This window comes from Suricata suricatta, chromosome 13 (genome assembly GCF_006229205.1).
Source record: "Suricata suricatta isolate VVHF042 chromosome 13, meerkat_22Aug2017_6uvM2_HiC, whole genome shotgun sequence".
In the NCBI taxonomy this organism is placed as follows: domain Eukaryota; kingdom Metazoa; phylum Chordata; class Mammalia; order Carnivora; family Herpestidae; genus Suricata; species Suricata suricatta.
In genome coordinates, this window is record NC_043712.1 from 26,579 (window position 1) to 53,045 (window position 26,467).

At 46.3% G+C, this 26,467-nt stretch overlaps 1 protein-coding gene across 1 annotated transcript in view; it reads right to left on the bottom strand.

Moving 5' to 3' along the window:
- Positions 1-26,467, bottom strand: part of CACNA1B (calcium voltage-gated channel subunit alpha1 B) — a gene marked incomplete at its 5' end in the record, with an annotated part of 197,213 nt that overhangs the window by 10,719 nt on the left and 160,027 nt on the right. Inside the window, 4 exons of the mRNA XM_029920961.1 lie at positions 3,622-3,730; positions 6,524-6,620; positions 12,578-12,705; positions 25,997-26,141. Of these exons, the coding sequence (XP_029776821.1) occupies positions 3,622-3,730; positions 6,524-6,620; positions 12,578-12,705; positions 25,997-26,141 (479 nt within the window). The remainder of the gene's footprint in view (positions 1-3,621; positions 3,731-6,523; positions 6,621-12,577; positions 12,706-25,996; positions 26,142-26,467) is intronic.

Sequence of the window (26,467 nt, forward strand, 5' to 3'; positions counted from 1 at the left end):
TAGAAGGAGGTAATTAAGGTGAAATGAAGTCATAAGGTGGGGGGGCTGACTCACAGTCAGTGTCCTCGTAAGAAGAGACACCAGAAAATTCACTCACTCTCTGTACGCACTCAAGGGAAGACCACATGAGCACAAAGTGAGAAGGTGACCAAGCCCCACAAGGAAACCTACCTTCCGACACCTTGATTTGGACTTTCAGCCTCCAGGCTGTGAGACATAAATTTCTGAGTTTAAGCCACTGAGCTATAGTATTTTGTTAGGGCAATCCAAGAAGACTAAGACACTAAATGTCACGATTTTTTCCTTTTTTTTAGCATACATCTGTCTAAATTTTTCCAGTGCCATTTGTTGAAATAATTATCTTTTCTTCATTAACTGCCTTTACAATTTATCAAAAAAATAAAAACATTGAAATGTAAGTGTGAGTCTCTATTGTTCCACTGACTTATGTCTCTGTCCTGTCACTAACACCGCACAGTTTAACATGCTTTATAGAAAGTCTTTGATTCAGGTAGAGTGCATTTTCCAACTTCGTTATTCTTTCAAAATTGTTTCTCAAGTTCTTTTGCTTTTCTATACACATTTCAGAGTCACTTTGTACATTTCTACCTAAAAAGGCTATAGGGATTTTGACTGGGTTAACATTTACTCTATTGATCAATATGTGAAGAACTGACATCATGAAAATATGGAGTCTTCCAATGCATGAAGATGATGCAGTGCTTGCTTGATTTTGGTCTTCTTTGATTCTTTCAGTCAATGTTCTGAAATATGCAACATATAAATCTCACATATATACTTTTCAGAGTTATATGGCACAGAGAAGTATCTCATGTTTTGGTGCAAATTTAATGGAGATTTTTCCATTTCAATTCCTAATTGGTAATACATAGAAATACATTTGCTTTTTACATACTGATCTTGTGTCCTGTGACCTTGCTATACTTGTGTATTCATTTTAGTAACTTTTTTTAATGGCTTGAAACAGTAGGAATTTATTATTTTAGTTCTGGAGGCCAAAAGTTCAAAAGCAAGGTATTCCCATGACTGTGCCCCCTCCAAATGCTCTGATGAGGAATCCTTCCTTGCCTGTTTCTAGATGTTGGTGGTTCCCAGCCTTGACATTCCTTGGCTTGCAGATGCCTCTGTTTTATTAACTTTTTATTAGAATCTTTCAGCTTTTCTCCAATGATGATCACATAAGTTATGAATAGTGGCAGTTTTATTTCTTCCTTTCCAATCGGTACGCCTTCTATTTCTTTTTCTTATTACAACGGCAAGAACCTAAACTATGATGTTGTACAAGAATGGTGACAGAAGACATCCTTTCTTTGTTCTTGATCTTAGGGGGAAGAGAGTCAGTCCTTGTTAAGTGTGACAATCCCTGAAGGTTCTTCACAAATATCCTTGCTCAGATCAAGGGAGTTTCCTTTAATTTCTAGTCTGTGCAGAATGTTAACAATCATGAATAGATATGTAATTTTATGAAATGCTTTTTCTGTATCTATTGAAATGATCATGTAGTTTTACTTCTTTGACATATTAAATTACATTGATTGGATTTTTAAACTTGAACTCAATTCCTGGGATAAATTTACTTGTGTCATCGCACACACACACACACACATATATAAACAATATACATATGATATATTATATATATAGCCAAATTCAATTTGTTTAAATTGTGATGAATATTTTTGTACCTGCAGTCATGAGGGATATTGGTCTGAAATTTTTTTTTCTTATAATGTCTTTGTCTAGTCTTAGTATCAGAGTCATGCTAGCATCATACAGTAAGTTGAGAAATATCCTCTCTTTTTATATTTTCTGCAAGATTTTATAGAGAAGAATTGGTATTATATCCTCCTTAAATGTTTGGTAGACTTCACTTATGGACCTAACGGGCCTGGGATTTTCTTAGCTGGAAGGCTTTTAAGTATAATTTAATTTCTTTAATAAATATAGTGCTACTCAGATTCTCGCTTGCTTTTTTTAACCCACTCAAGTAATCTATTCTTGAGTGAGCTTGATAGTTTGTGTCAATGGATTTTTCCATTTCATTTAAGTTGTTGAAGTTACTGAGTGTTATGCTGAAGGCAGACAAGGGCAGAAGCAAACCAGTGAGAAGCTACTAAACCAATCTAGTCAAGACCCAAGAGAGCGTGGCTTGGACCAGGAGCTGGCAGCGAAAGAGGGCAAAGAAGTGAGCATGTTCTGGTGTATTCTGAAGGTAGAGTCTGAAGATATGACAAGAGATCAGATGTGGGTCAGAACTGGAGTAAGGCGGGAAAAAAGAGGAGGGAAGAATCACTATAAAGGTTTTGGGTTGAGTGACTAACTGGAAGAACAGAGTTCCCACTGATGGATATGGGAAAGAGCAGGGGGAATATGTGGTGCTCAAGTTTAGGACGTGAACTTTGGAGTGCTTATTGGGCCTCCAAGAGGAGACGGTAAACAACTTCCTTCATGTAACTCCTCACAGGACAGTACATGTCTGGCGCTGGGACTAAGCCCAAATGTTGGAATTCATAATATTTAGAGCCGTAAGAGTAGATGGAAGGATAAAGGTGGCAAGGAGAACAATCTAAGGTGCACAGTGACATTCAGAGGGTGGAAGACAAGAGAAAACAGAACTAGAAACATCAAAGGGGTTCAAAAAGAAGGAAGTGACAATGGAGAAAAGGCTGCTGATAAGTAAGTAAGATAAAGGCTGGACACGTGGAGGTCCCTGGAGAGCTTTACAAATGCAGTTCACTACTGCAGTGAAAGCCCAAATGCAACCTGAAAAAGAGAAATCAGAGAGGCAATCAGACTAGTCTCTCAAGGAGCTGGTTGTCCTAAAGGAAAGAATAAAAATAGGGAAGCCAATGAAGGGAGAAGAAAACCTTTAAAGACGGGAGTGATAACAGTGTGCATATATGTTGATACAGATAATGTCATATATAGAAAAGGTGGACGAGACAAGAAGCAGGGTACAGAATTTCTGGCTTGACATCTCTGGGGAGACGATGAGAAGGTGGGGACTGGCCCTGACTCGTCCATGCCCGTGGCTGTGCTCAAGGGCATGAGTGCAGCCAGGAGGGGAGTGTGGGGGTAGGCATGGTGCAGATCCCCTCTGGTGGCTCTGATTTTCTCTGTGAAGATAAAGCAGTCATCACACGAAGGGGAAGGTGGAGAGGACACACTAGAGTCTGTTCTCCCCTAGATTTGGCACGGGCTGTGTGGGCCTGTCAGTTAGCTCAGGAGAGGACCTGACAGGACCTGGGCTCGCTGCGCTGAGTGGGCAGACTCCTCACCCTGGAAGTGTGCTGGTTCACGTGAACCTGGGCCAGGTTATGTTCTGGCTCCAACACACTCTAGCTCTAGGTAATCCTGACAAGTCATTTAATCTCACTGCAGCTCAGATCCCTCAGGAAAACGGGATCGTTAAAATGCTCACATGCAGGATGGTTATCAGGGGATAGTGTCAGTGCCCAACCGAGGTGCCACGGGCAGCTGTCCTCAGTCCCCTCCAGACAAGCCCCCTCACCCCACTCCCTGCACACCCCCCTGGGGGTGGCTCTGAAGTGCTTTGCCCGGCCCTGGCTTGGTGCCCTCCCCAGATGCTGCCTTGCTCACCTGGAGCCAGCTTGATCTCCAGTGCAGTCCGAATGAGGGCCATCAGCGTGGACGTGAAGTGGACAGTCATGTCCTCATTGGAGATGGGCATGTTCATGCGAACCAGGCGCTAGGGACAAGGGGAGCGGGTCAGGGCCAGGCCTACCAGGGTCCCTCCGCCACAGGACTACAAGGTGCTCGAAGCCCTAGAGGCTGGGCTTGGCCTCCTGGAAATAGCTTCTGCAGGTGGCCATGGCCAAGCAAGGTTGGGTGGCTGCGAGTTTTGCCAGCATTCACACTCACCCTTGGACCCCCACCCTCATCTGGGCTGAGGATTCTCCTAGCTGCAGAACAGTAGAAGTCTGGGTAAAGACTGTAGCATGAGGCCAAGCCAGAAGCCTGGATCCCTCTGGAAGAGCAGGTACATGCGTAGCCAGAAGGACCCCTACCAAGGCTAGAATAAAGGGATATGGCCTAGGATGAAGAGGGAGGAGTCTGGGCTGCAGAACTGAGCTGGGGGCACCCTGGGAGAGCCCACAGATGGGAGGAGAAACGCCTACCCTAATAGCTTTGCCCAACGTCATCTCGTCCACCCACAGCCTAGGGCATACTGGACAAGGGGTGGGATGGCCAGGAGCACAGCTCTGAGCTCCAGCTCCCAGTGAAGCGTCCCTCCACCCCGGGAAGACTTCTGTCTCTCACCACCCAGCCAGGGGACCTGGAAGAGATGTTTGATGCCACTCTCCCAAAGCAGCCAGCACCGTCCAGTCAGAAGGACCCAGAACAGATGGGACTGCACAGAGCCAGTGTGAAGGCGGGCCGGGAGTGCCTCAGGGCCATAGCATAGGAATAAAAATCCTCCAAACCAGACTGGGGGCAGGGCCCTGCTTCTTTGTTCCCTGTTTTCCCCTTTCCTCTCCTCATTTCTCAAGGACAGAACAGCTAGAGACAGACATGTGTCTATACCACAGACCTCCGGATATAGCCAGCAGCTGCCCAGAGCCTGAGGCTCTGAGACCTTATGTGATCTCCGGAGCAAAAGTATCCCTCGTGTGTCTGGAATGTCCTCAGCATGGGAGGTCACCTAGCTGGCCAGGCGGAGCCCTAGGGACACTGTGACCCACCTGTCTTCTCCTAGCAGCCTCTTGTCCTCTACATGACAGAATTAACGGGCCCCTCTCTGGGGTCTGCCTGCCCTCTGCCAGGCCCGTATCCTGTGACACGGCAGCCTCTCTTCCCCTCTGGGTTGGGCCCCCAGCCCTGCCCCCAGTGTCTTGGCTCCAAATCCAATCTTCAGCCTGGGGGACAGTGGGTGGCTAGAGACAAAAGCCCAGACTCTTCCCCCGCTGAATGCTGGCAAAGCCCCACCTGGCACATCCAATCGTGGTCCCAGGACCTCACACATCACCTGTGTGATGCACACCAGGAAAATCGGCTTTCCAGAGCACAGAGTCCCTGCAGACCAGCACCGATGGCAGTAGAAGAGGCAGAGGGACTCCTTTCCAGGGGAGTCAAGAAGTCAGGTTCCAGCATGAAGAAGGAGCAAGTAGGCGATTTCCAAGAGAAGAGAGCTCTGTCCAGGGCACCTTCACCAGAGGCTCTCCTCTGGCTGCCTAGGCCCTAGAAGGGCAAGGCCAAGGCAAACAGACAGGCATCTCCACACTGGGCCTAGACCTTCATGGTCACACCACTCTGTGCATCTCCTGGACCCTCACCAGCTCCCCAAGCCCATCCATTTCTACCCACCTCAGGCCTCCCTTGGTCTATTCATGACCAGAACCTTGGAGCTGGCCAGAACAGCTGTGGAGGGGCCCTAAAGGCCAGCCCATTAAGGCCCCGCATGCTCAACCTGGCCCCAGATTTCAGTGTGGACAGAACTCTCCTTCTTGGCCACAAAGCTACAGCCTTGCATGCAGGCCTCCAGGCAAGCATAACATGCATGCCACAGGGGAGGGTCGAGGAAGACATCAGAGGCATCTGTCTGTGGCTTGAAGAAGCCGCTTAGCTTCCGAAGGCTGTGCTGAGCCAACTGACAGATGCATGCTCAGATTTAGAGCACAGAGACAGACAACGGGGACAGAACCAGAGAGATGAAAGCTCTAGTGGGAAGCGAGCTCAAAGAGAAGGCAGTGACAGGGAGGCTCCAGACACATGCTGGTTGAGCCGTAGGACCTGGGCCGGCTCTGTTTTCTGGGAGCACTGGAGATGGCAGGAGGGCTCTCAGTGCGGAGCAGGGGTGGGGGTGCTGGAGGGATGGAAGGTGCTTACCCACCAAGCGGGGGGTGACTGAGGGCACCTGGGCAGGTGGGCGCAAGCTTGGGGCTGGGCCATGTGACCTGCTTGCCCCCCAGAAGGGAGACCTGGAAGTGTCCCTCAATTTACCCCCTCTTTGCAACTCAGCCTCCTGGGAGAGGGGGCATGGGACTACCTGGGCCCCTGAGACTGTCCTTACCCTGCAGCCGCCCTCTGAAGCCTCAGGTATACCAGAGGCCCTTCAGGCCCCTATTACCCCCGGGTCAGACCCTGAGGGCTGGATAACTCCACCCTCATCAGGCGCTTATAGGACAGGGGAGCTGAGTGTGGTCCTGAGCCCAGAGCAAAAACAGCTTCTGTCAAAAGGCTGGTCTATCCCCTAATTTCCAGGAGAGAGAAGGAAAGGGAAAGAGGCAGGTGGAGGGCTCTGGCTCCATCTTCCAGAGCCTTTTGGGGGCTCTCAGAGGGGGCAGACCTGTAGGGACAAAGGCCAGGTGTACCATTATGGTGTCTGTGTCCCTCTGTCTGGGAAGGAAGAGGAGATGGTTGGAGCAGCGAAAAGGAAGAAACAGTGAGACAGCAGAGCGGCAGACAGACGGACAAGCCCGAGAGGAGACAGGAGACCAGCCCCCAGCGCAGCCAGCCTCCAGGGTGCAGGGTCGGGGTCTACCTTGTATGCAACTCGAGCAGGGCATTTCTTCCCCAGCCCCAGGGGGGGGGACATGTGTTTCAGCATCTCAAACATGTCATTGTAACTGATGCGCCCACTGGAGACCCGGCCCAGAGAGGCAGAGGCAGAGTGGGGTCCATAGGAAGGGTGCGGCAAGAGGGGGGCGGGGGGAGGAAGCAGACAAGAAAACAGATCCAGTTAACCAGCGTCAGATTAAATGCCAAAGTCAAAATACGTAAAATGAGGGACTTTTCTGCTTGACTCGATCCCCTCCTTGCCCCCCCCAGCCTCACCTCCACACTCCAGCCCCACTCAGGGCAGCGGGCAGGGGTGACGTCTGAGCTAATGAACATGGAGGGATGAGGAAGGGCTGCATCGGGGCGGCTTTGGGTTGTCAACTTCTGATTTTACACTTTTAGAAACCACAGATAATGCCAAATCAGAAAAGAGCTGTTTCACTATGCCGGGAGAGCTGGCAGACAGAATTATATGACCGATGAGGCCGGCCTGAGAACCACGGCAGAAACATCAGCTTTCCTTAGTGCTCAATTAGCTTCCAAGTTAGCCTAGAGGCTGAAAAAGTGGAGAAAAATCTAAAACAAGCCAGAAAACTAGAGCGAGAGCCACGCTGTTCTGCAAGGAGCCCCGAGGCTCTAGAGACAAAGTTGAAGGGTGAGTCCTGCTCCAAGCCCAGAGACGCCCGAGGCCGCCCAAGGCAGGGCTGCTGCTGGGAGTCAGGGCTGGGCAGGAAATGGGAGACTGCAGGGGGGTGGGGGCGGGGGTGGGGGCCAGGGTGTGGTGGGCAGCTGGGGTGGGATGTGGCTTGGGCCCACTCTTGTACCCTCCTGACAGCATGCCAGCGACAGGGCTGGGGCCAACAAATGGGACAAAGATCCAGATCCAGGGAGGTATCTGGGGGCCGAAGACCATGCCTTTCCAAAGTGGACAGGCCGCCAGGACTGCTGCCTCATCGACCCTGGGGATACCTGCCTATGGGACCTGCTTGGGGTCCCAGAGACGCGGTCGGGTTCAGGCCACCCAGGAAAGAAAAGGGACCACTTTTTCCTGGCAGGCACGTCTGCCCCAGGGCCTGGCCCTCCTCCCAGGGTTCCCAGCCTTGGTTGAGTGAATCAATCCAGAGGTGAAGCAGGAGGGCCTGCCTTTGGGCCTCCACAACCTCTGTCCTCTCCTCCCACAGGGACCAGAAACCCCTGGGTTGTTGGGCTCTTCAGACTGGGAGGGGCAGCTGCTCCTGGTCTGCTGGTGCCCCTGCTCCCCTCCTCTGGGGCCCTTGGCCTCGGGATGGTCTGACTATCAGCACCCACTTGAGAGCCTGGAGGCCAAGCCGGGTAAGACAGCTGTTTCCTTGGCACAGGCAGGGCCTGGCCCCTGGCTCCCACCCAGCAGCCGACCCCTGCCCTCAAGGCCCAGCCAGAAAGCTTCGTGTGCACTGCCTTAGAAGGCTGCCTCTCCCCAGCCAGCTGGAGGGGTCGGGAGATTAGATGGAGGACCAAAGCGTCCAGGAGGTTGGAGTGCGGGGCAGGGCAGGACAGGAGGAAAGAGAGGTGAGGTGTCATCATTCCCAAACCAGGCAGGGAGTGTGTGCTGTGTTTGCATTTCGGGCAGGGAAGAGTATGTTGGATGGAGGCTCTGAAGTTGCAAACCTTGTAGGCCAACCTACGAGGGCAGTTCTTCCCTAAGCCAACGGGTGGCGCAATACAACGCAACAAACTGTACATATCCTTATAATGAATCCGGCAACTGGAAAGGAAATGTCACAGGTTATGGTAACCGAGGCACGATGAGCCCGTCCCACCCGCCCGCCCAGCCTGAGACAGGAAGATATGTCCTTGCGCGGTCGTGGAGGAGGAGCCAGGCGGCTGAACACGCAGCTCTCTACAGGGAGTCCTGGGGCTGGGAGGGGCTGGGAGGCCTAGCAACCCCCAAACAATTTCCAGAGGCTGATGCAGGCAGGAGACACCCATATAGAACAAGTGCCGGCCTCTGTCCCAAGCCCCCACTGTGCACACACGGAAACCACTGGTCCATCTCTCCCAGGGTCTCGTTCACCCACCCGCTCTGGCAGCCCCTGAGTGCCTGAGACCTGGTGCCCGGCTCTCCTGACTGTCCCTGCCTCCTGAATCTCCTGGAATCTGTCTGTCCAGCTAAAGACCCCCTTGTCCCAGGGTGGACACCCTGGCCAATGCTGATGTTTCTCTGTCCTGTACTGTGAACCTCCTCAGTCTAGCCAGCTCCAAATTACTTCTGGAAAAGAGGGAAGAAGGAAGAAGACCCACTTTGGCCACATCCAAGGTGCCTGCTAATTCCACTGGACCCAAAGGACCAGCCGCAAAGAGGCTGGAAGCATGGTGAAGCCCCCAGCCCCAATAATCACCCCAACCTAGTTTACAGCCTGTTCTCTGGGTCATCTTCTCTCTTCCACCATCAAATCCCTCAGATGGCACCAGATGAAAAGTAGGGCTTAACACTATCACTCCAACTCAAAAACTGTCCCCATTGTCTACAAAACGAAGTCAAAGCTACTTGTTTATCCCAAATCTCAAGGTCTTCTCAACCTGGCCGAACCCCACTTCCAGCCCCTTTGCAATGTACTCTCTTCTCCATCAGACAGACTCCCTTCCCTTCACCCCTGCCCCTACCCCCTTCTCTACAGCTCAGTCTTTTCTGCCCTCTTAAGTTTGGCTCAAATGCTACCTCCTCTTACTCACCAGCCACACGGGATCGCTCCTTCCTCAAACACCCCTTGCCTCACACTACGGCTCCTCTGTTCTCCCCCAGTCCCACTGGGCTCCGTGTTCTGAGAACACACACTGTGTCACCTACAGGCCCCAGTCCCCAGCACACGGCAGATGCTCAGGAATGTTGACTGGGCAGATGGATGAACATCAAGATGAACTGACAGATTGCTCACAGAAGGTGTGACTGTGATTCTCCTTTTGAGTCTCTACACTTCACTACCAAGCAAGGCAGCAACAACACAGAGGTTGGGAGAAGGCAGCACCTGAAAGTAACAACCCCATGCCTTCTTCATCTCTCCACAGCCTGCATGTGTCTGCACACACATGTGCACGTATATATACACAGACGTGCATTCATACACACGCACACACACAAATGCATATGCCTGTGTATACCCATGCACACGTGTGTCCATGGACAGGTACAAAAATGCACTGCATTCACACACTGGCGCACAATCACACATGTGCATGCTTGTACGCACACAAACCATGTTCACATGTGCTACATGTGTGTACAGACCTTTACACATATGCACAAACACACCCATACCCACATGTATACACTTGTGCACCCATTCACATAGCCACACAGGTGCAAACACACACATACACACACATATATGAAAGCTTGGGAAATTTCACAAAATTGTGTTGTTTCTAAGTCTCTCCAGAGTGGCCACCTGGGACTTAAAGATGACCACATCCCTGCATCTGCCACGGAGGCTACTGAAAGGTTCAAAGCACCCTCTGTCCTGCCAAGGATGTGGGTTCAGACTCCAACCACTCAGCTGCCTCTGCTGGGCCTTCCCCTGTCCCCTGCCATCTGGAGGCAAGCTACGTTTCCAGCCCAGGCCACAGGTGGGAGCAGCAAGTCTGAGTGTTTGTTGTGGCTCACATCCGGGCTACTTGTGGACCATGGTCTTATGTGCAATTTCACAGATGCCACCTCTGGGGTGAGCTTATATTTGCTGTCTACTCTTCCAGAAGCACTTCTTTTACCAGGCCCCCGATCTGCCTTCCAGAGGCCCTACTTTCAGAACTCTGGATTTGGGAAACAGTCTGAGCCCCCTGTGCACCATTGCAAAGTCACAGTCTGGCCCAAGTCCATTTCCTGTATGTCCTAGTTCTGTTCCACCTGTGGCTGGAGTAGGGGAAGTCCTAGGTCTATAGCTCATAAAGATTTGGGGGGGTGCGCCTGGGTGGCTCAGTCGGTTAAACCTCCGACTTCGGCTCAGGGCAGATCTCACGTTCGTGGGTTTGAGCCCCACGTCAGGCCCTGTGCGGACGGCTAGCGCAGAGCCTGGAGCCTGCTTCCGGTTCTGTGTCTCCTTCTCTCCCTGCCCCTCCCCCTCTCATGCTCTGTCTCTCTCTGTATCAAAAATAAATAAAACATTTAAAAAATTTTTTAAAAAAAGATTTGGGGAAAGTCTTCCCCTCTCACAGGCCTGCACTGACCTGCCTTTGTCCCTTGGTCCAAGTCACATCCCATACAGCATCTCTGTTTCTCTGCCACACAATCTCTATAAACAACGTGACCAGAAATAGTAGCGTGTCTTTAGACCACAGTCCGGATGAGCTTCCTAGAATAAACCTCAAGCCTGCTTGAGCCTTACTTGGAGTCTTTCCAGCCCTCTGACCTGACTGGGCCCTCCTGACCAGAGAATCCATGCCTATTCCCTGAGCCTACGGATGCCAGAATCATACTGCAAGGCCAAGGTGCTGATGCATGAGCAAAATAACAGGACTCTCCAACCACAAAAATGGTCACCTACACCATGAAACATTAATAACAGCCACACTGTTCTGCACTCTGTGAAAACTGTAAATTTTTCATTACGGTGAAACATACCCAGAAAAACTATAAGCCTGGAAGTGCCCTAAGGTTGCTGGTGTAGCCTGTGGTTCCAGGGTTTGCCTTGCTTGGGGAGGGCCTCACACAGAATCTTTCTGGATCCTCACATGAAAGGGTAGGGGCTCCAGGAAGGCTGGATGAGAGGGCGGTCTGGGGGCCCAGCCAAGCTCCCAGGTCTTCAGGAGCTTAGGGGGTCAGAGTGCTCTGGAGCACGTCTCATGCTGAGCTTCAGCTTGAGGGAAACACAGGTAAAACCTCAGGCACTCTGTGAGCAGTAAGGTCCTCACCATCAGAACACTGACCATCTTCTCCAGGCCTCTACCACACAAGGGGTGACCACACACAGCTGTGTGACAGGAACATGGGCAGGCTGGGGAGCTTCAGAGAGAGGAGGCAGGAAGAAGCTACACCCCACATTCACAGCCTTCTTGCTCCCTTAGAGTGTGGGAAGGACAGACGCCTACCCATTTACTGATGCATTGTTCACTCACATTCATGTCTGCTGAGTGCTCACCTCAAGCAAGGAAGGCACTGAGTAGGCCTGCGCCTTACCCAGCAGCCAGGTTTCTTGGCCCCTCCATGTCCTGTATTCGGCCTTGCAGAGAGCATGCCCTAACTACTCAAGTATCCACTTGAGAGAGTGAAAAGAATGAATAAGCAAGTGAATGAGCGAGTGATGAAGAAACAGACACATGGGCAGATGGTGAGTCCATGCTGCTTTGCTAGCCCCAAGGATGAGAAGTGTGTCCTGGGTGTGCAGGACCCTCCCATGAACCATGGAGCAACCTTCCAACCCAAGCCAGTCCCCTCATGACACACTTGCTCTGTCTGGAAACAAATCACCCCTCACTTAGGCAGTTCAGTAAACCTTTCCTGCCATGACCAAAGGGTCTCCGTACACATACTAGACCCTTCCTGGTAGCTTCTTTGATTTCAGTGGAAGTTCACCAAGCACCCACTATTTGCAGCCTGGGCTGGGGACACACAGACGCATGTTGGCTCCTGTTCCCAAGAGAGATGGCAGAGAGGGAGAGGCCTGAGACCATCGGGGAGAATGTTACTTCTGCCATGAAGGCCTCCAAACTTCATGAGGAAGCACCCCAACAGGTGTCCCTCCGGCTGTGTCCACACCCTCTCCTTTGAGCCCTCCACGACCCTCATGTGACAGACCTGTGTGGGGACAGTACGCTCCCATTCAATGAACCTCCTAAGTGTTGGAGTGAGGGTCTCAGACAGCATGTCTCAGCCCAGGGAGTGATGGAAGAGCACTGCTGCAGTGAAAAGGAGAGTGCCACCTACTGGAGGCCCAGCCCCGCCATGCGGGCCCAACCAAAACCTGAGGGGGCCGCTCACATGACACAGATCTGAGGCCACCCAGCCTTGATCCAAGATCCGAGGCATGGACCGCCCTGAGGACCACGGAGCATGGGGGCCACTTACCACGCAGCCGGGTCGTACTCAGCCCAGACCCGGATGAATTCGTCCAGGTGGTGAGGCCCTAGGATGGAAGAGTCCCGTGTAAGGTACTCAAAGTTGTCCATGATCACAGCCACAAAGAGGTTCAACATCTGTAGGACAGGAAGGAGAAGGAGTGACATAAAGAGGCTGCAGCCTGCCCTCTGTCCTAGCCCTTACCCTCCAGCCAAATTCCGTATGTGAAATCATCATGGCAGCAGAGGCCACTCTGACCCCGACAGCCCCTGGGCCTCTGCCACACCCTCACCGCCACCACCACCCACAGCAGCCCGGTCCCCATGGTTCTAGATCCCACAGGCTCACCCTAACCTCTCCTGCTCTCTGTTTCTGTTTCCCGACCCTAGTTCACGTCCACAAACTCCCATCCCCATCTTCTTCTCCTCTTAGCTAGCCTTCCAGGACAGTGGTGCCTTTGGAGTCAGGTGTTTGGACTCTGGAGGCTGAAAGCTCAGGGTTTTTTTTTTTTTTAATTGAGTTGAGACTCACATAACATACAATTAATCATTTTGAAGTATACAATTCAGTGTCACTTGATGTATTTACAATATTATGTAACAACCACTTTTCTAGTTTCTAAATTTATCACCCCAGAAAAATACCTTTTACTTTAAGTAATCACTTCCTTATTTCTTCTTCTTCCCCTTCCCAGCAGTCATCAATCTCTGTTCTATATCTAGAGGCTTGTCTATTAGGGATATTTCATATAAAAGGAATCATACAGTATAGGACCTTTTGTACCTGGCTTCTTTCACTTAGCATGCATGACTTCATGAAGTTCATTCATATATTTTTTAAATATTTTATTTATTTTTGAGAGAGAGAGACAGAGAGAGACAGTGTGAGCAGGGGAGAGTCAGAGGGAGAAGGAGACACAGAATCCAAAGACAGCGGCCAGGCTCTGAGCTAGCTGTCAACACACAGCCCAGCTCGGGGCTCCAACCCACAAACTGTGAGATCATGACCTGAGCTAAAGTCTGATGCTTAACCAACTGAGCCACCCAGGTGCCCCACTTCATTCATCTTTTAACATGTGTCAGAACTTCACTGCTTTTTAAGGTCAAACAATATTCCACAGCAGGTATATACCACAATTTGTTTATCCATTCATCCATTCACTGATGGACATCTGGATTCTTTCCACCTTTTGGTCAAACAGTTTTCCGTAGAAGATGCTTTGTTTTACATTCCCACCACAATGTAAAAAGTTACTGTTTCTCCATGTCCTTGACAATGCTTGTCACTTTCCATTAAAAAATTATCATTATAACCATTCTGATGAATGTGAAGGGAGTGTGTGGTTTTGGTTTGAGCTTCCTTAATGACCAAAGATGTTGAATATCTCCATGTGCTTGCTGGCCATTTGTGTATCTATTTTGCAAAAATCTCTATTCTGAGTCTTTGCCCATTTTTTGTATGGTTGCCTTTTTCAGTTGAGTACTAAGAGTTCGTTATGTGTTTTCAATATTATCCCCTTATATACATATTTCTTTATTTTTCTTTTATAGTTTATCGTCAAGTTGGCTTCCATATAACACCCAGTGCTCATCCCAATAAATGCCCTCCCCCATGCCCATCACCCCCCTTCCCCTCTCCTCCACCCCCAGCAGTGCTCAGTTTGTTAGTATTCAAGAGTCTCTCATGGTTTGCCTCCCTCCCTCTCCCCAACTATTTCTCCCCTTCCCCTCCTCATGGTCATCTGTTAAGTTTTTCCTGCTCCACTTATAAGTGAACACATATGGTATCTGTCCTTCTCTGCCTGACTTATTTCACTTAGCATAACACCCTGGAGTTCCATCCACGTTGCTACAAATGGCCAGATTTCATTCTTTCTCATTGTCATGTAGTATTCCATTGTATAGATAAACCACATCTTCTTGATCCATTCGTCAGTTGATGGACATTTAGGCTCTTTCTATGATTTGGCTATTGTTGAAAGGGCTGCTATGAACATGGGGTACATGTGCCCCTATGCATCAGCACTCCTGTATCCCTTGGGTAAATTCCTAGCAGTGCCATTGCTAGGTCATAAGGGAGTTCTACTGTTAATTTTTTGAGGAACTTCCACAGTTTTCCAGAAGGGCTGCACCAGTTTACATTCCTACCAACAGTGTAGGAGGGTGCCCGTCTCTCCACACCCTTGCCAGCATCTATAGTCTCCTGATTTGTTCATTTTAGCCACTCTGACCAGCGTGAGGTGGTATTTCATCATGGTTTTGATTTGTATTTCCCTGATGATGAGTGATGTTGAGCAAAGTTTCATGTGTCTGTTGGCCATCTGGATGTCCTCTTTGGAGAAGTGTCTATTCATATCTTCTGCCCATTTCTTCACTGGATTTTTTGGTTTTTGGGTGTGGAGTTTGGCGAAGTCCTTATACTAGCCCTTTATCCGATATGTCATTTGCAACTATCTTTTCCCATTCCATTGGTTGTTAGCACCACGCTCTAACCAACTGAGCAAACCGGCCACATACACCGTTGGTTGTTTATTAATTTTATTGATTGTTTCCTTTGCCATGCAGAAGCTTTATTTTGATGAGGTCCCAATAGTTCATTTTTGCTCTTGATTTCCTTGCCTTTGAGGATGTGTCAAGTAAGAAATTGCTGCGGTTGAGGTCAAGGAGGTTGTTTCCTGCTTTCTCCTCTAGGGTTTTGATAGTTTCCTGTCTCACATTCAGGCCCTTCAGCCATTTTGAGTTTATTTTTGTGTATGGTGTAAGAAGTGGTCTAATTTCATTCTTCTGCATGTTGCTGTCCAGTTCTCCCAGCACCACCTGCTAAAGAGGCTGTCTTTTTTCCATTGGACACTCTTTCCTGCTTTGTCAAAAATTAATTGACCATACATTTGTGGGTCCAATTTTGAGTTCTTTATTCTATTCCATTGGTCTATGTGTCTGTTTTTGTGCCAATACCATACTATCTTGATGATGACAGCTTTGTAGTAGAGGCCAAAATCTGGGATTGTGATGCCTCCCATTTTGATTTTCTTTTTCAATATTACTTTGGCTATTCAGGATCTTTCCTTGTTCCGTACAAATTTTTGGATAGTTTTTTCTAGCTTTGAGAAGAATGCTGGTGCAGTTTTGAGTGGGATTGCACTGAATATGTAGATTGCTTTGGGTAGTAATGACATTTTAACAATGTCTATTCTTCAGATCCATGAGCATGGAATGCTTCTCCATTTCTTTGTGTCTTCTTCAATTTCCTTCACAAGTTTTCTATAGTGTTCATCATACAGATCTTTTATATCTTTGGTTAGGTTTATTCCTAGGTATTTTATGGGTTTTGGTGCAATTGTGAATGGGATCAGTTTCTTAATTTCTCTTTCTGTTTCTTCATTATTGGTGTATAAAAATGCAACCGATTTCTGTACATTGATTTTGTACCCTGCAATTTTGCTGAATTCATGGATCAGTTCCAGTAGGCTTCTGGTGGAGTCAGTTGGGTTTTCCATATAGAGTATCATGTCATCTGTGAAAAGTGACAGTTTGATTTCATCTTTGCCAAATCTGATGCCTTTTATTTCCTTTTGTTGTCTGATTGCTGATGCTAGGACTTCCAGCACTATGTTAAACAACAGTGGTGACACTGGACTTCCCTGATGTGTTCCTGATTTCAGGGGGAAAGCTCTCAGTATTAGCTGTGGGCTTCTCATAAATGGCTTTTATGATGTTTAGGTAAGTTCCTTCTATCTCAACTTTCTCGAGGGTCTTTATTAAGAAACGATGCTATATTTTGTCAATTGCTTTTTCTGCATCTATCAACAGGATCATACTGTTTTTATCTTTTCTTTTGTTAATGTGATGTATCACATGGATTGATTTGCGAATATTGAACCAGCCCTGTAACCCAGGAATGATTCCCACATGATCATGGTGGATACTTCTTTTTATATGCTGTTAAATTCAATTTGCAAGTACCTTGTTGAGGATTTTTACAATCATATTCATTGAGGATATTGGCCTGTAGTTTTTTGTTTGTTTGTTTGTTTTGTTTTTTGTTTAGTTTTGTTTTGTTTTCTTGCTGGGTCTCTGGTTTGGGAATCAAAGTGATGCTGGCTTCATACAATGAGTCCAGAAGTTTTCCTTTGATTTCTTTTTTTTGGAATAGCTTGAGAAGAATGGGTATTAACTCTGCTTTAAATGGCTGGTTGAATTCCCCAGGGAAGCCTTCTGGCCCAGGGCTCTTATTTGTTGGGAAATTTTTGAAAACTGATTCAATTTCTTCACTAGTTATGGGGCTGTTCTATCTCTTCCCTTTGAATTTTGGTAGTTCATGTGTGTTTAGGAATATGTCCATTTCTTCTAGGTTGTCCAGTTCGTTGGCATATAATTTTTCAGAGTATTCCCTGATGATTACTTGTATTTCTGAGGGATTGGTTGTAATAGATCCATTTCCATTCGTGATTTTGTATATTTGGGTGCTCTCTCTCTTTTCTTTTTGAGAAGCCTAGCTAGAGGTTTATCAATTTTGTTTATTTTTTCAAAAAACCAACTCTTGCTTTCATTGATCTGTTCAACTGTTGTTGGTTTTGGTTTTGTTTGGGTTTTTGTTTGTTTGTTTGTTTTTTGGTTTTTTTTTTTTGGATTATATATTGTTTACTTCTGCCCTGATCTTTATTATTTCTCTTCTTCTGCTGGGTTTGGGGTGCTATTGCTGCTCTGCTTCTAGTCCCTTTAGGTGTGCTATTAGATTTTGTATTTGTGCTTTTTCTAGTTTCTTGAAATAGGCCTGGAGTGCGATGTACCTTCCTCTTAGGACTGCTTTTGCTGCATCCCAAAGAGTTTGGATTGTTGTATTTTCCTTTTCATTTGTTTCCATATATTTTTAAATTTCTTCTCTAAATGCCTGATTGGCCAATTCATTCTTTAGTAGGGTGTTCTTTAACCTCCATGTTTTTGGAGGTTTTCCAGACTTTTTCCCATAATTGTTTTCAAGTTTCATAGCATTGTGATCTGAAGGTGTGCATGGTATGATCGCAATTCTTTTATATTATGAAAGAATAATATACTGCTTTATGACCCAGTATGTGATCTGTATTGGAGAATGTGCCATGTGCACTTGAGAAGAAAGTGAATGCTGTAGCTTCAGGATGTAGAGTTCTAAATATATCTGTCAAATCCATCTGGTCCAATGTGTTGTTCATGTCCGTTGTTTCTTTAGTGATTTTCTGTCTAGTTGATCTTTCCATTGCTGTAAGTGGAGTATTAAAGTCCCCTGCTATTAGCACATTCTTATCAATAACATTCCTTATGTTTGTGATTAATTGCTTTACATATTTGGGTACTCCTGAATTCAGTGCATAGACATTTATAATTGTTAGCTCTTCCTGATGGATAGACCCTGTAATTATTATATAATGCCCTTCTTCATTTCTTGTTACTGCCTTTACTTCAAAGTCCAGTTTGTCCAATATAAGTATGGCTACTCCAGCTTTCTTTTGACTTCCAGCAGCATGATGGATATTTCTCCATCTCCTTACTTTCAATCTGAAGGTGTCCTCAAGTCTAAAATGACTCTCTTGCAGACTGCAGTTAGATGGGGTTTTTTTTTTTTTATCCATTCTGATACTCTGTGTCTTTTGATTGGAGTATTTAGTCCATTTCATTCAGTATTTTTGAAAAATACAGGTTTAGAGTCCTTGTGTTCTCTGTAGTGTTCATGCTTGTAATGGTGTCTCTGGTACCTTGTGTTCCTTGCAACATTTCCCTCCTAGAGTTCACCTTAGGTTTTCTTATAGGGCTGGTTTAGTGGTGATGAATTCTTTCAATTTTTGTTTACTTGGGAAAACCTTTACCTCTCCTATTCTGAATAACAGGCTTGATGGATAGAGGATTCCTGGCTGCATATATTTTCTGTTCATCACATTGAAGATTTCTTGCCATTCCTTTCTGGCCTGCCAAGTTTCAGTAGATAGGTTTGCAACTACCCCGATAGGTCTCCCTTTGTGTGTTAGGGCCCTTTTATCCCTAGCTGCTTTCAGAATTCCCTCCTTTTCCTTATATTTTGCCAGTCTCACTATGATATGTTGTGCAGAAGATCGATTCAAGTTACATCTGAGGGGAGTTCTCTGTGCCTCTTGGATTTCAATTTCTGTTTCCTTCCCCAGATTGGTGGAGTCCTCAGCTATAATTTGTTCAAATACCCCTGCAGCCCCTTTTTCTCTTGCTTCTTCTGGAATTCCTATGATACGGATATTGTTCTGTTTGATTGCATCACTCAGTTCTCAAATTCTCCTTTCGTGTTCCTGGATCAATTTATCTCTCTTTTTCTCAGCTTCCTCTTTTTCTATAACTGTGACTTCTAATTCACCTATTCTCTACTCTGCCTCTTCAATCTGTGCAGTGGCTGCCTCTGTTTTGTTATGCACCTTGTTTAAAGAATTTTTTAATTCATCACAACTATACTTAAGGTTCATAATCTTTGTAGCAATACCATCTCTGATGTCTGTTTTTCAAGCCCAGTGATTAATTTTATGACTATTTATTGTTTTAAATTCTTGGTCAGTTATGTTGCTTATATCTGTTTTGACTAATTCTTTAGCTGTCACTTCTTCCTGGAATTTTTTCAGAGGAGAGTTTTTCCGTGTCATCACTTTGGCCAGCTTTCTGTCTCTTGTCAGTTTTAAAAGCTTGCTATGTGCTCTGCACCTGCGAGTACTGCTATATTAAAAGAGGCTCACTGACTGTCCATGGTCTGTCTGTTCAGGAAGTGTTCTTTTATTTTTTTATTTTTTTAATTAATTTATTTTTTATACAATTTATTTTTTTAACATATGCAATTATTTTCCGTCATTTACAATACAGTAGTTACAATTAAGGAAGTGTTCTTTTAATGGTGTCCCTTGGTCTCTCTTGTTGTGCCTTTGGTTATTTTATTTCCCTACTCATAGTGATATTTGGGATTCTCCACCATGTGTATTTTAGCTTGTTTCTTGAGGTACCCTAGAAAAGAAAACAGACAAACAAACGGGAAAGAAAAGCATACAAATGCACAGACAAATCAAACTAACAAGCAAACCAAAAGGAAAAACAAAAACAAAAACAACAGAAGACAAAGGGCAATTTAAAAGCATAAAACCAGAAATCCCAGCTATAAATAAAGAGCAGGGTGGAGGCAGTGCTGATGGAAGACCATATACAAAGAGAGAAATGACAGGGGTGGGGAAAAAGAGAAACTGAACACTGTCCAGGCAGAGAGACTAAAAGGCTTAATTCAGAGAGAGAAAAAGGAGAATATGGTAGGAGGCAAGGAGAAAGAAATGAAGATAATGTTACCCAGAGAAACTCTATAGTCTTATTATTCCAAAGAAAGGAAGGTAATGACGGAGGTGTAGAATATGCATCAAGAGAATGGATTAAATGTGACTATTTAAGCAAACCAGTATCCAGAGTGCCCAGTCCAGCAGACAGTAGAGATAAGAATGAGATGAAAGAGAATATATCTAAGTAGCAAGAATTTATCTAGAGTTAATCCTGGCAATGCATCAATGTTAGTCTTGCCCCAGGCTCCGGTAAACAACAATAACAACAACAACAACAACAACAACTACAGGTCTCCAGCTCTGAGGAGTGTGGTTTTGTATAGGCGGGTCTCACCTCCACTGTGGGTCCCACGGGCAGTTCCCTGAGGCCCTGCCTTGGTAGCTGTAGGGAGAAAAGTGGTGGCGCCCCAGTCCCTTCTCGTTGCCTGTAAGAGTCACCTTGGGAGTCACCTTGGCATGGTGACCGAGGGGCCATTTTGCTGTGGGTTGGAAAAACACCGCGCACTGACGACCCCCCACCCCTCACCTGCAGACCTGGAATGTTCCGCGCCAGTTTGAAAACAGCCAATCATGGAGCCCCAGCTTCCCACCACCCTGACAGAGGAGGCAACCTATCCCATCCCGCCATGTCCCTAAAGTGCCCTTATTTGCTGGTCTGCCCTCCCAGGACCGGACCAGAAGTCTTTCACCCATAAAATACCTCGCCTCTCCTGTACCAGGCATGACTTCCCTGACTCCCCACTCCAGAGTCACGGAACCTCGCCCAGGAATTGCAGATCCCAATAAAGGCCTTCTTGGCTCCGTAACTTGGTCTCTTTCTTTCCTCTCATCTCTGCCTCCATCTATTAAATCTTACATTGCCAATCACTCTTTTGATTCCAATCCCCTATGCCATGGGAAGAGCCAAGGTGGGCCATATTCTGTGTCCCAAGCACCGCTTATTTCCAGATCTTAGTCCATGGGCTTTACTGACACCACCTGAAATGTAATCCCACAGGCAGGCGGCTTCCTAGCCAGGGATGGAGTAGGCCGAGTAGCGGAGCAGTTCCTCCTGGTGCCGACTGGGACTGGGTTGCAGCCCAAAGAAAGCACAGATAGAGATAGGATCTCTCTCCAAAAGCCCTGGGGTTAGAGATGGGATGACAGGATTCCTCTCCATCAGGGGCTGAGTTTTTTCTCTTCTCCAGGGGCAGTTCTGCGAGCAGTTTCAGCCACAATTTCTCTTCTCCTCGTCTCTCCAAGGAGGGGGCTCCCTCCCTTCCGTGCCTCCAGTCCCGGCCGTTTTTATCACCCCCAGTTCGCAGTCACGCACCTATGAGGCGGTCTTCTTAGTGGACTCTGTCCCTTTTTCTCCCAGACTCTTGCAGTTCAGTGTCATTTGGCTTCAGCCCTTCTTTGTTTGAGAGACAAGGGGGACTCCCTATTCCTCCGTCATCTCATCTGCACCTAAGGGGGCCGGGGCCAAGGGGTTGGGAAGAAAGGGCTGGGAGAGAGCCTGGACCCAGCGCTGTCTTCCACAAGGTGCGACCCACGCTGCTCCACTGCCACGGCCGGACTCTCCAGGCCTGCAGGAAGGCATGGCCAAGGAGCGGGGAGACAAGGGCTGCAGCCCCCAGGCGCCAGGACGAGGAGGGCCAGGCTCAAGTTCTAATGAACAACGGCCGGGGGGGGGGGGGGGGGGGGGGGGGGGGGGGGTGTGGAGCAGCAGCTGCCATGTCCCGTGTGGCCGTGGGCGCAGCCGCTTTTGCTGCCACCTCCCTCTCTGGCACTGCAGACACCACCCAGACCCAGCCAGGCCTTTCTTCTCTTTAATCCTCTTTTCCTATTATCCCCTTATAAAACATGCGATTTAATATTTTCTCCCATTCTTTAGACTGTATTTTCACATTTTTTATAATTCACCTTGATGCACAAAAGTTTTAAATTTTGAATAGTCCGATTTATTTTTTCTTTTGTTACTTATGATTTTGGGGTCAAATCTAGGAATCTTTTTCCAAATCTGACATCATGAATATCTGCCCTCTATGCTTTAAGAGTTTTATAGTTTTAGTTCTTATATTTAAGTCTTTCCTCAGTTCTGAGTTTAGTTACATATATGTAGTGAGACAGGGGCTCATCTTTGCTTTCTTGCATCTAGATATCCAGCTGTCTCCTCATCACTTTCTTTTAAAAGAGAGTGAAATAAATAAAAGGAGACAAAGAGAATCTTAAGCAGGCTCCACACCTGGTGTGGAGCCCAGCATGGGGCTTGATCTCACAACCCTGAGAACATTACCTGAGGTGAAATCACGAACGGAGGCCTAACTGACTTAGCCACTCAGACACTCCCTTCACCATTTCTTAAAGAAGCTATTCTTTCCAGTAATACTGAACAGTTTTGGCATCCTTGTCAAAAATCAATTATCCACACATATTTGGACTTAATTCTGGACTCTCAATCTCACACCATTGGGCTACATATCTTTCCTTATGCCAATACCACACTGGCCCCCCCCCACCAGCTTGATTATAAGACACTTAAAATGTATTTACTTTGTGGAGATCTGATATATAGCATTTCTACCATCTAGTTAATAACACATCCATCACATTTTTTGTGGTAGAACATTGACGTTCTACCCTCTTAGAAAATTTCAATTATACAATACCGTGTCATCCACTATAGTCATCATGTTTTATATTATGTCCTCAGGCTTTATTCATATTATAGCTTGAAAGTTTGTACGGTTTTACCAACCTCTTCCTATTTCCTCAACCCCCAAGTCCCTGACAACAACTTTTCTAATGTTTCTATGAATTTTACTTTTAAAAAATTCCACATACAAGTGAAACCATGTAGTATTTGTCTTTTTCTGTCTGGCTTATTTCAACTAGCATACAGCCCTCAAAATCCATCCATGTTGTCACAAATGATAGGATTTCCTTCTTTTCAATGGCTGAACACTCCAGTGTGTGTGTGTGTGTGTGTGTGTGTGTGTGTGTGTGTGTGTGTGTGTGTATGGTGTAACATGCCTTCCTTATCCATTCATGTGTTGATAAACACTTAGGTTATTTCCATATCTTGCCTACTGTTAGTAATGCTTTAATGAACAGGGACATATTTCTCTTCAATATCCTGTATTCACTTCCTTTGGATATATAACCAGAGGTGGCATTTCTGGTTCATATTTTAGTTTTATTTTTAATTTTTTTGGAACCTCTATACTATTTTCCATAGTGGCTACACCAGTTTACATTCCTACCAACATCACACAGGGTTCCCTTTTCTCCACATCTTTCCCAATGCTTGTTATCGCATGTCTTTTTCATGACAGGCCATTCTGAAGGTGTGATAGGTCACTGTGGTTTTGATTTGCATTTTCCTGATGAGGAGTGATGTTGAGTACCTTTTCATGTACCTGTAGGCCATCTTTTCTTTGGAAAAGTGTCTATTCAGATACATTGTTTTGATTTATGGTAGCTTTATAGTAGTTAGTTATGAAATAGGGAAATATGAGTCCTCTCACTTGGTGTTTAATTATCAAGATCTTTTTTGTTAATTGGGGTTCCTTGCCATTACAAAAAAGTTTGAGGATCAGCTTTTCCATTCCAGCGAAAGACCAACAGACCTCTGACAAGGATTTTGCTGAATTTGGACCTCACTTTGTGGGGACACTGCCACCTTACCAATATTAAGTCTTCTGATCCATGGGAATGCATGTCCTTCATTGAATTAGGTCATCTTTAACTTTTTTGAGCAATATTTTTCAGCTCCCAGTGTGCAAGTGTTTCATTCCCATGAGAATTTATTTATTTATTCCGAGGTATTTTATCTCTTTGGATGCTATTGGAAATGGAATTATTTCTTTAGTTTCCTTTTTAGTGTTTTTTAAAATTTTAAATGTTTGTTTATTTTTGAGAGAGAACACGCGCAGACAAATGGGGGAGGGGCAGAGAGAGAGAGAAGATCCGAAGTGGGCTTTGTGCTGACAGCAGGGAGCCCAAAGTGGGGATCGAACCCACAAACTGCGAGATCATGACTCAAGCCAAAGTTAAACGCTCAACCAACTGGGTGCCCTGCTTGCAGGTTGTTTATTGATGCTGCATAGAAACATAACTGATTTCAGTGTGTTGATTTTGTACCCTGACACTTTGACCAACTCATTTATTAGTTTTAGTACTGTGTGTGTGTGTGTGTGTGTGTGTGCGCGCGCGCGAGCACACATGCGTGTGTGTATTCTTTGGGATGTTCTATAGATACAACAACATCAGCTTTATATAGAGATAGCTTTACTTCTTCCTTTCCAATTTGAATGCCTTTTCTTTCTTTTTCTGGCCCAACTGCTCTAGCTAGGACTTCCAGCACAGTGTTGAATTGAATAGAAGTGATAAAATTGGGCATCCTTATCTTGTTCCTGATATTTGTGGAAAAATTTTTAGTCTTTCACCACTAAATTTATGTTAGCTGTAGGTTTTTCATAAGTGTTCATCATGTTATAAGAGTCTCTATCATGAATGGGTACTGAATTTTGTCACATGCCTTTTTGGCATCTATTGAAATAATCATGTGGGTTTTTTCCTTATCACATAGATTGATTTTTATATGTTGAAAATGCATCCTTGCATTCCTGGGATAAATCCCATTGGATCATGGTATATAATCCTCTTAATGTGTTGTTGGAATTAGTTTGTTCAAGATTCTTACTGTATATTTATCAGGGATAAATATAGTTTTCTTTTGTTGGGGCATCTTTACCCAGCTTTGGTATCAGGGTAATGCCAACATCACAGGATGTGGTAGGAAGTGTTCCCTCTTCTATTTTTTGAAAGAGTTTGAATAGGATGTAGCTTAAGTGTTTTTCAATATCATTTTTAAAAATTGTGGTAAAATATGCATAACAAAAAGCTTATCAACTAAACCACTTCTAAGTGCGCAGTTCAAAGGCATTAAGCACATTCATACTGTCGTGCAACCATTCCACTGTCTATCCCCAGAACTCATCTATCTTCCTCAGCTGAAACTCTGCCCCCATTAAACACTAACTCCCATCCTGTCCTCCAGGCCCTGGCACCTACCATCCTGTCCTCTGTCTCTATGAACTTCACTACTCTGGGGACCTTGCATGTGAAACCATGCAGTATTTTTCTTTTGTCACTGGTTTATTTCACTTAGCATAATGACTTCACAGTTCATTCACATAGTGTGTGTCAGAACTGCCTCTCTTTATAAAGCTAAATGATATTCCCTTACACGTCCATGTCACATTTTGTTTCCCAAACATTTGTTGATGGGCACTTTGATCACTTTTACCTTCTTGCTATTGTGAATAATGCTGCAATGAACATATGTGTACAAACATTTATTCAAGTTCCTGCCTTTGACACTGGTATACACCCAGAAGCACAATTGCCGCATCATACTGTCATCCTATTTTTACTTGACTGAAGAACCGCCATACTGTTTTCCACAGCAGCTGCACCATCTCACATTCCCACTGGCAGCACATAAGGCTTGTTTTTCCACCACCCCAGCAAACCTCAGGCAACACTTTCTCTTCTTCTCTCACACCGATGTTTAATCATGAATCATGTTGGCTCTGCCTTTAGAATACACCTCAACTCCCTTCATACCCACCCCTCTCTAGACCCTGTCACCTCCAGTCATCTCCCTGGCCACTCTTCAGTCTCTCCTGACCAGAAGCCAGAGCCAGAGCAAGGTTTTAAAGTGTCAAACAGATCGTGCCATGCCCCTGCTCAAAGTTTCCCAGCGGTGCCTGATGACTTGGAATAAAATCCACACTCCTAGGCCCTAGTCCACTGACCTCTCCAATCACGAGTTTCCACTGGCTGGAGTGCTGCTTCTCTGTATCCCAGCACCACAGTAGAGGATAAAGACTAAGGGACAATTGTCCCACAGAAACTTAAAACCCTTTCTAAGAAGGAAAGGCAAGGCCCACAGGAGCTCATCACAGGGTGGGTCCTGTTGGGGTTAATGAGGTCATTAGTTCTGGGGATACAGGACCATCAACACAGAATCAGCTTGTAACGTTACATGAATTAATATCAGGGATCAGTCATAGATGTAAGGGGACCCAGGATGGACTGAGACAGCCGGACACATGGGCACCGTGACCAGGACTTACCAGAAAGGAGCAAAGGAAGATGAAGGAGACGAAGTAAAAGTAGGCAAAGTCGCTCCCGCACTCATTGGCATTGGCGTGCTCATCACAGGCCTGGTTGCTGAGACAAGACAGCATGATCTCGTGCCAGGCCTCCCCAGTGGCACTCCTGAGAAGAATGGCAGAGTTATGAGGCCCACAAAGGAAGGCCTAGGCCAGCCTGGAAGGGATCTCTGAAAAGCTCCTTCAAGGGCACCCCCTCTCTAGGTTCTCTCCCACAGAGAACCTGCGCACATGAAAGGTGTGGGTAAGAGATGCCTGCTTCTTTTTTTTTTTTTAATGTTTATTTATTTTTGAAATAGAGACAGGGTGTGAGCAGAGGAGGAGCAGAGAATCCAGACAGGCTCCAGGCTCTGAGCTGTCAGCACAGAGCCCAATGTAGAGCTCAAACCCATGCACCGCAAGATCATGACCTAAGCCAAAGTGGGACTTTTA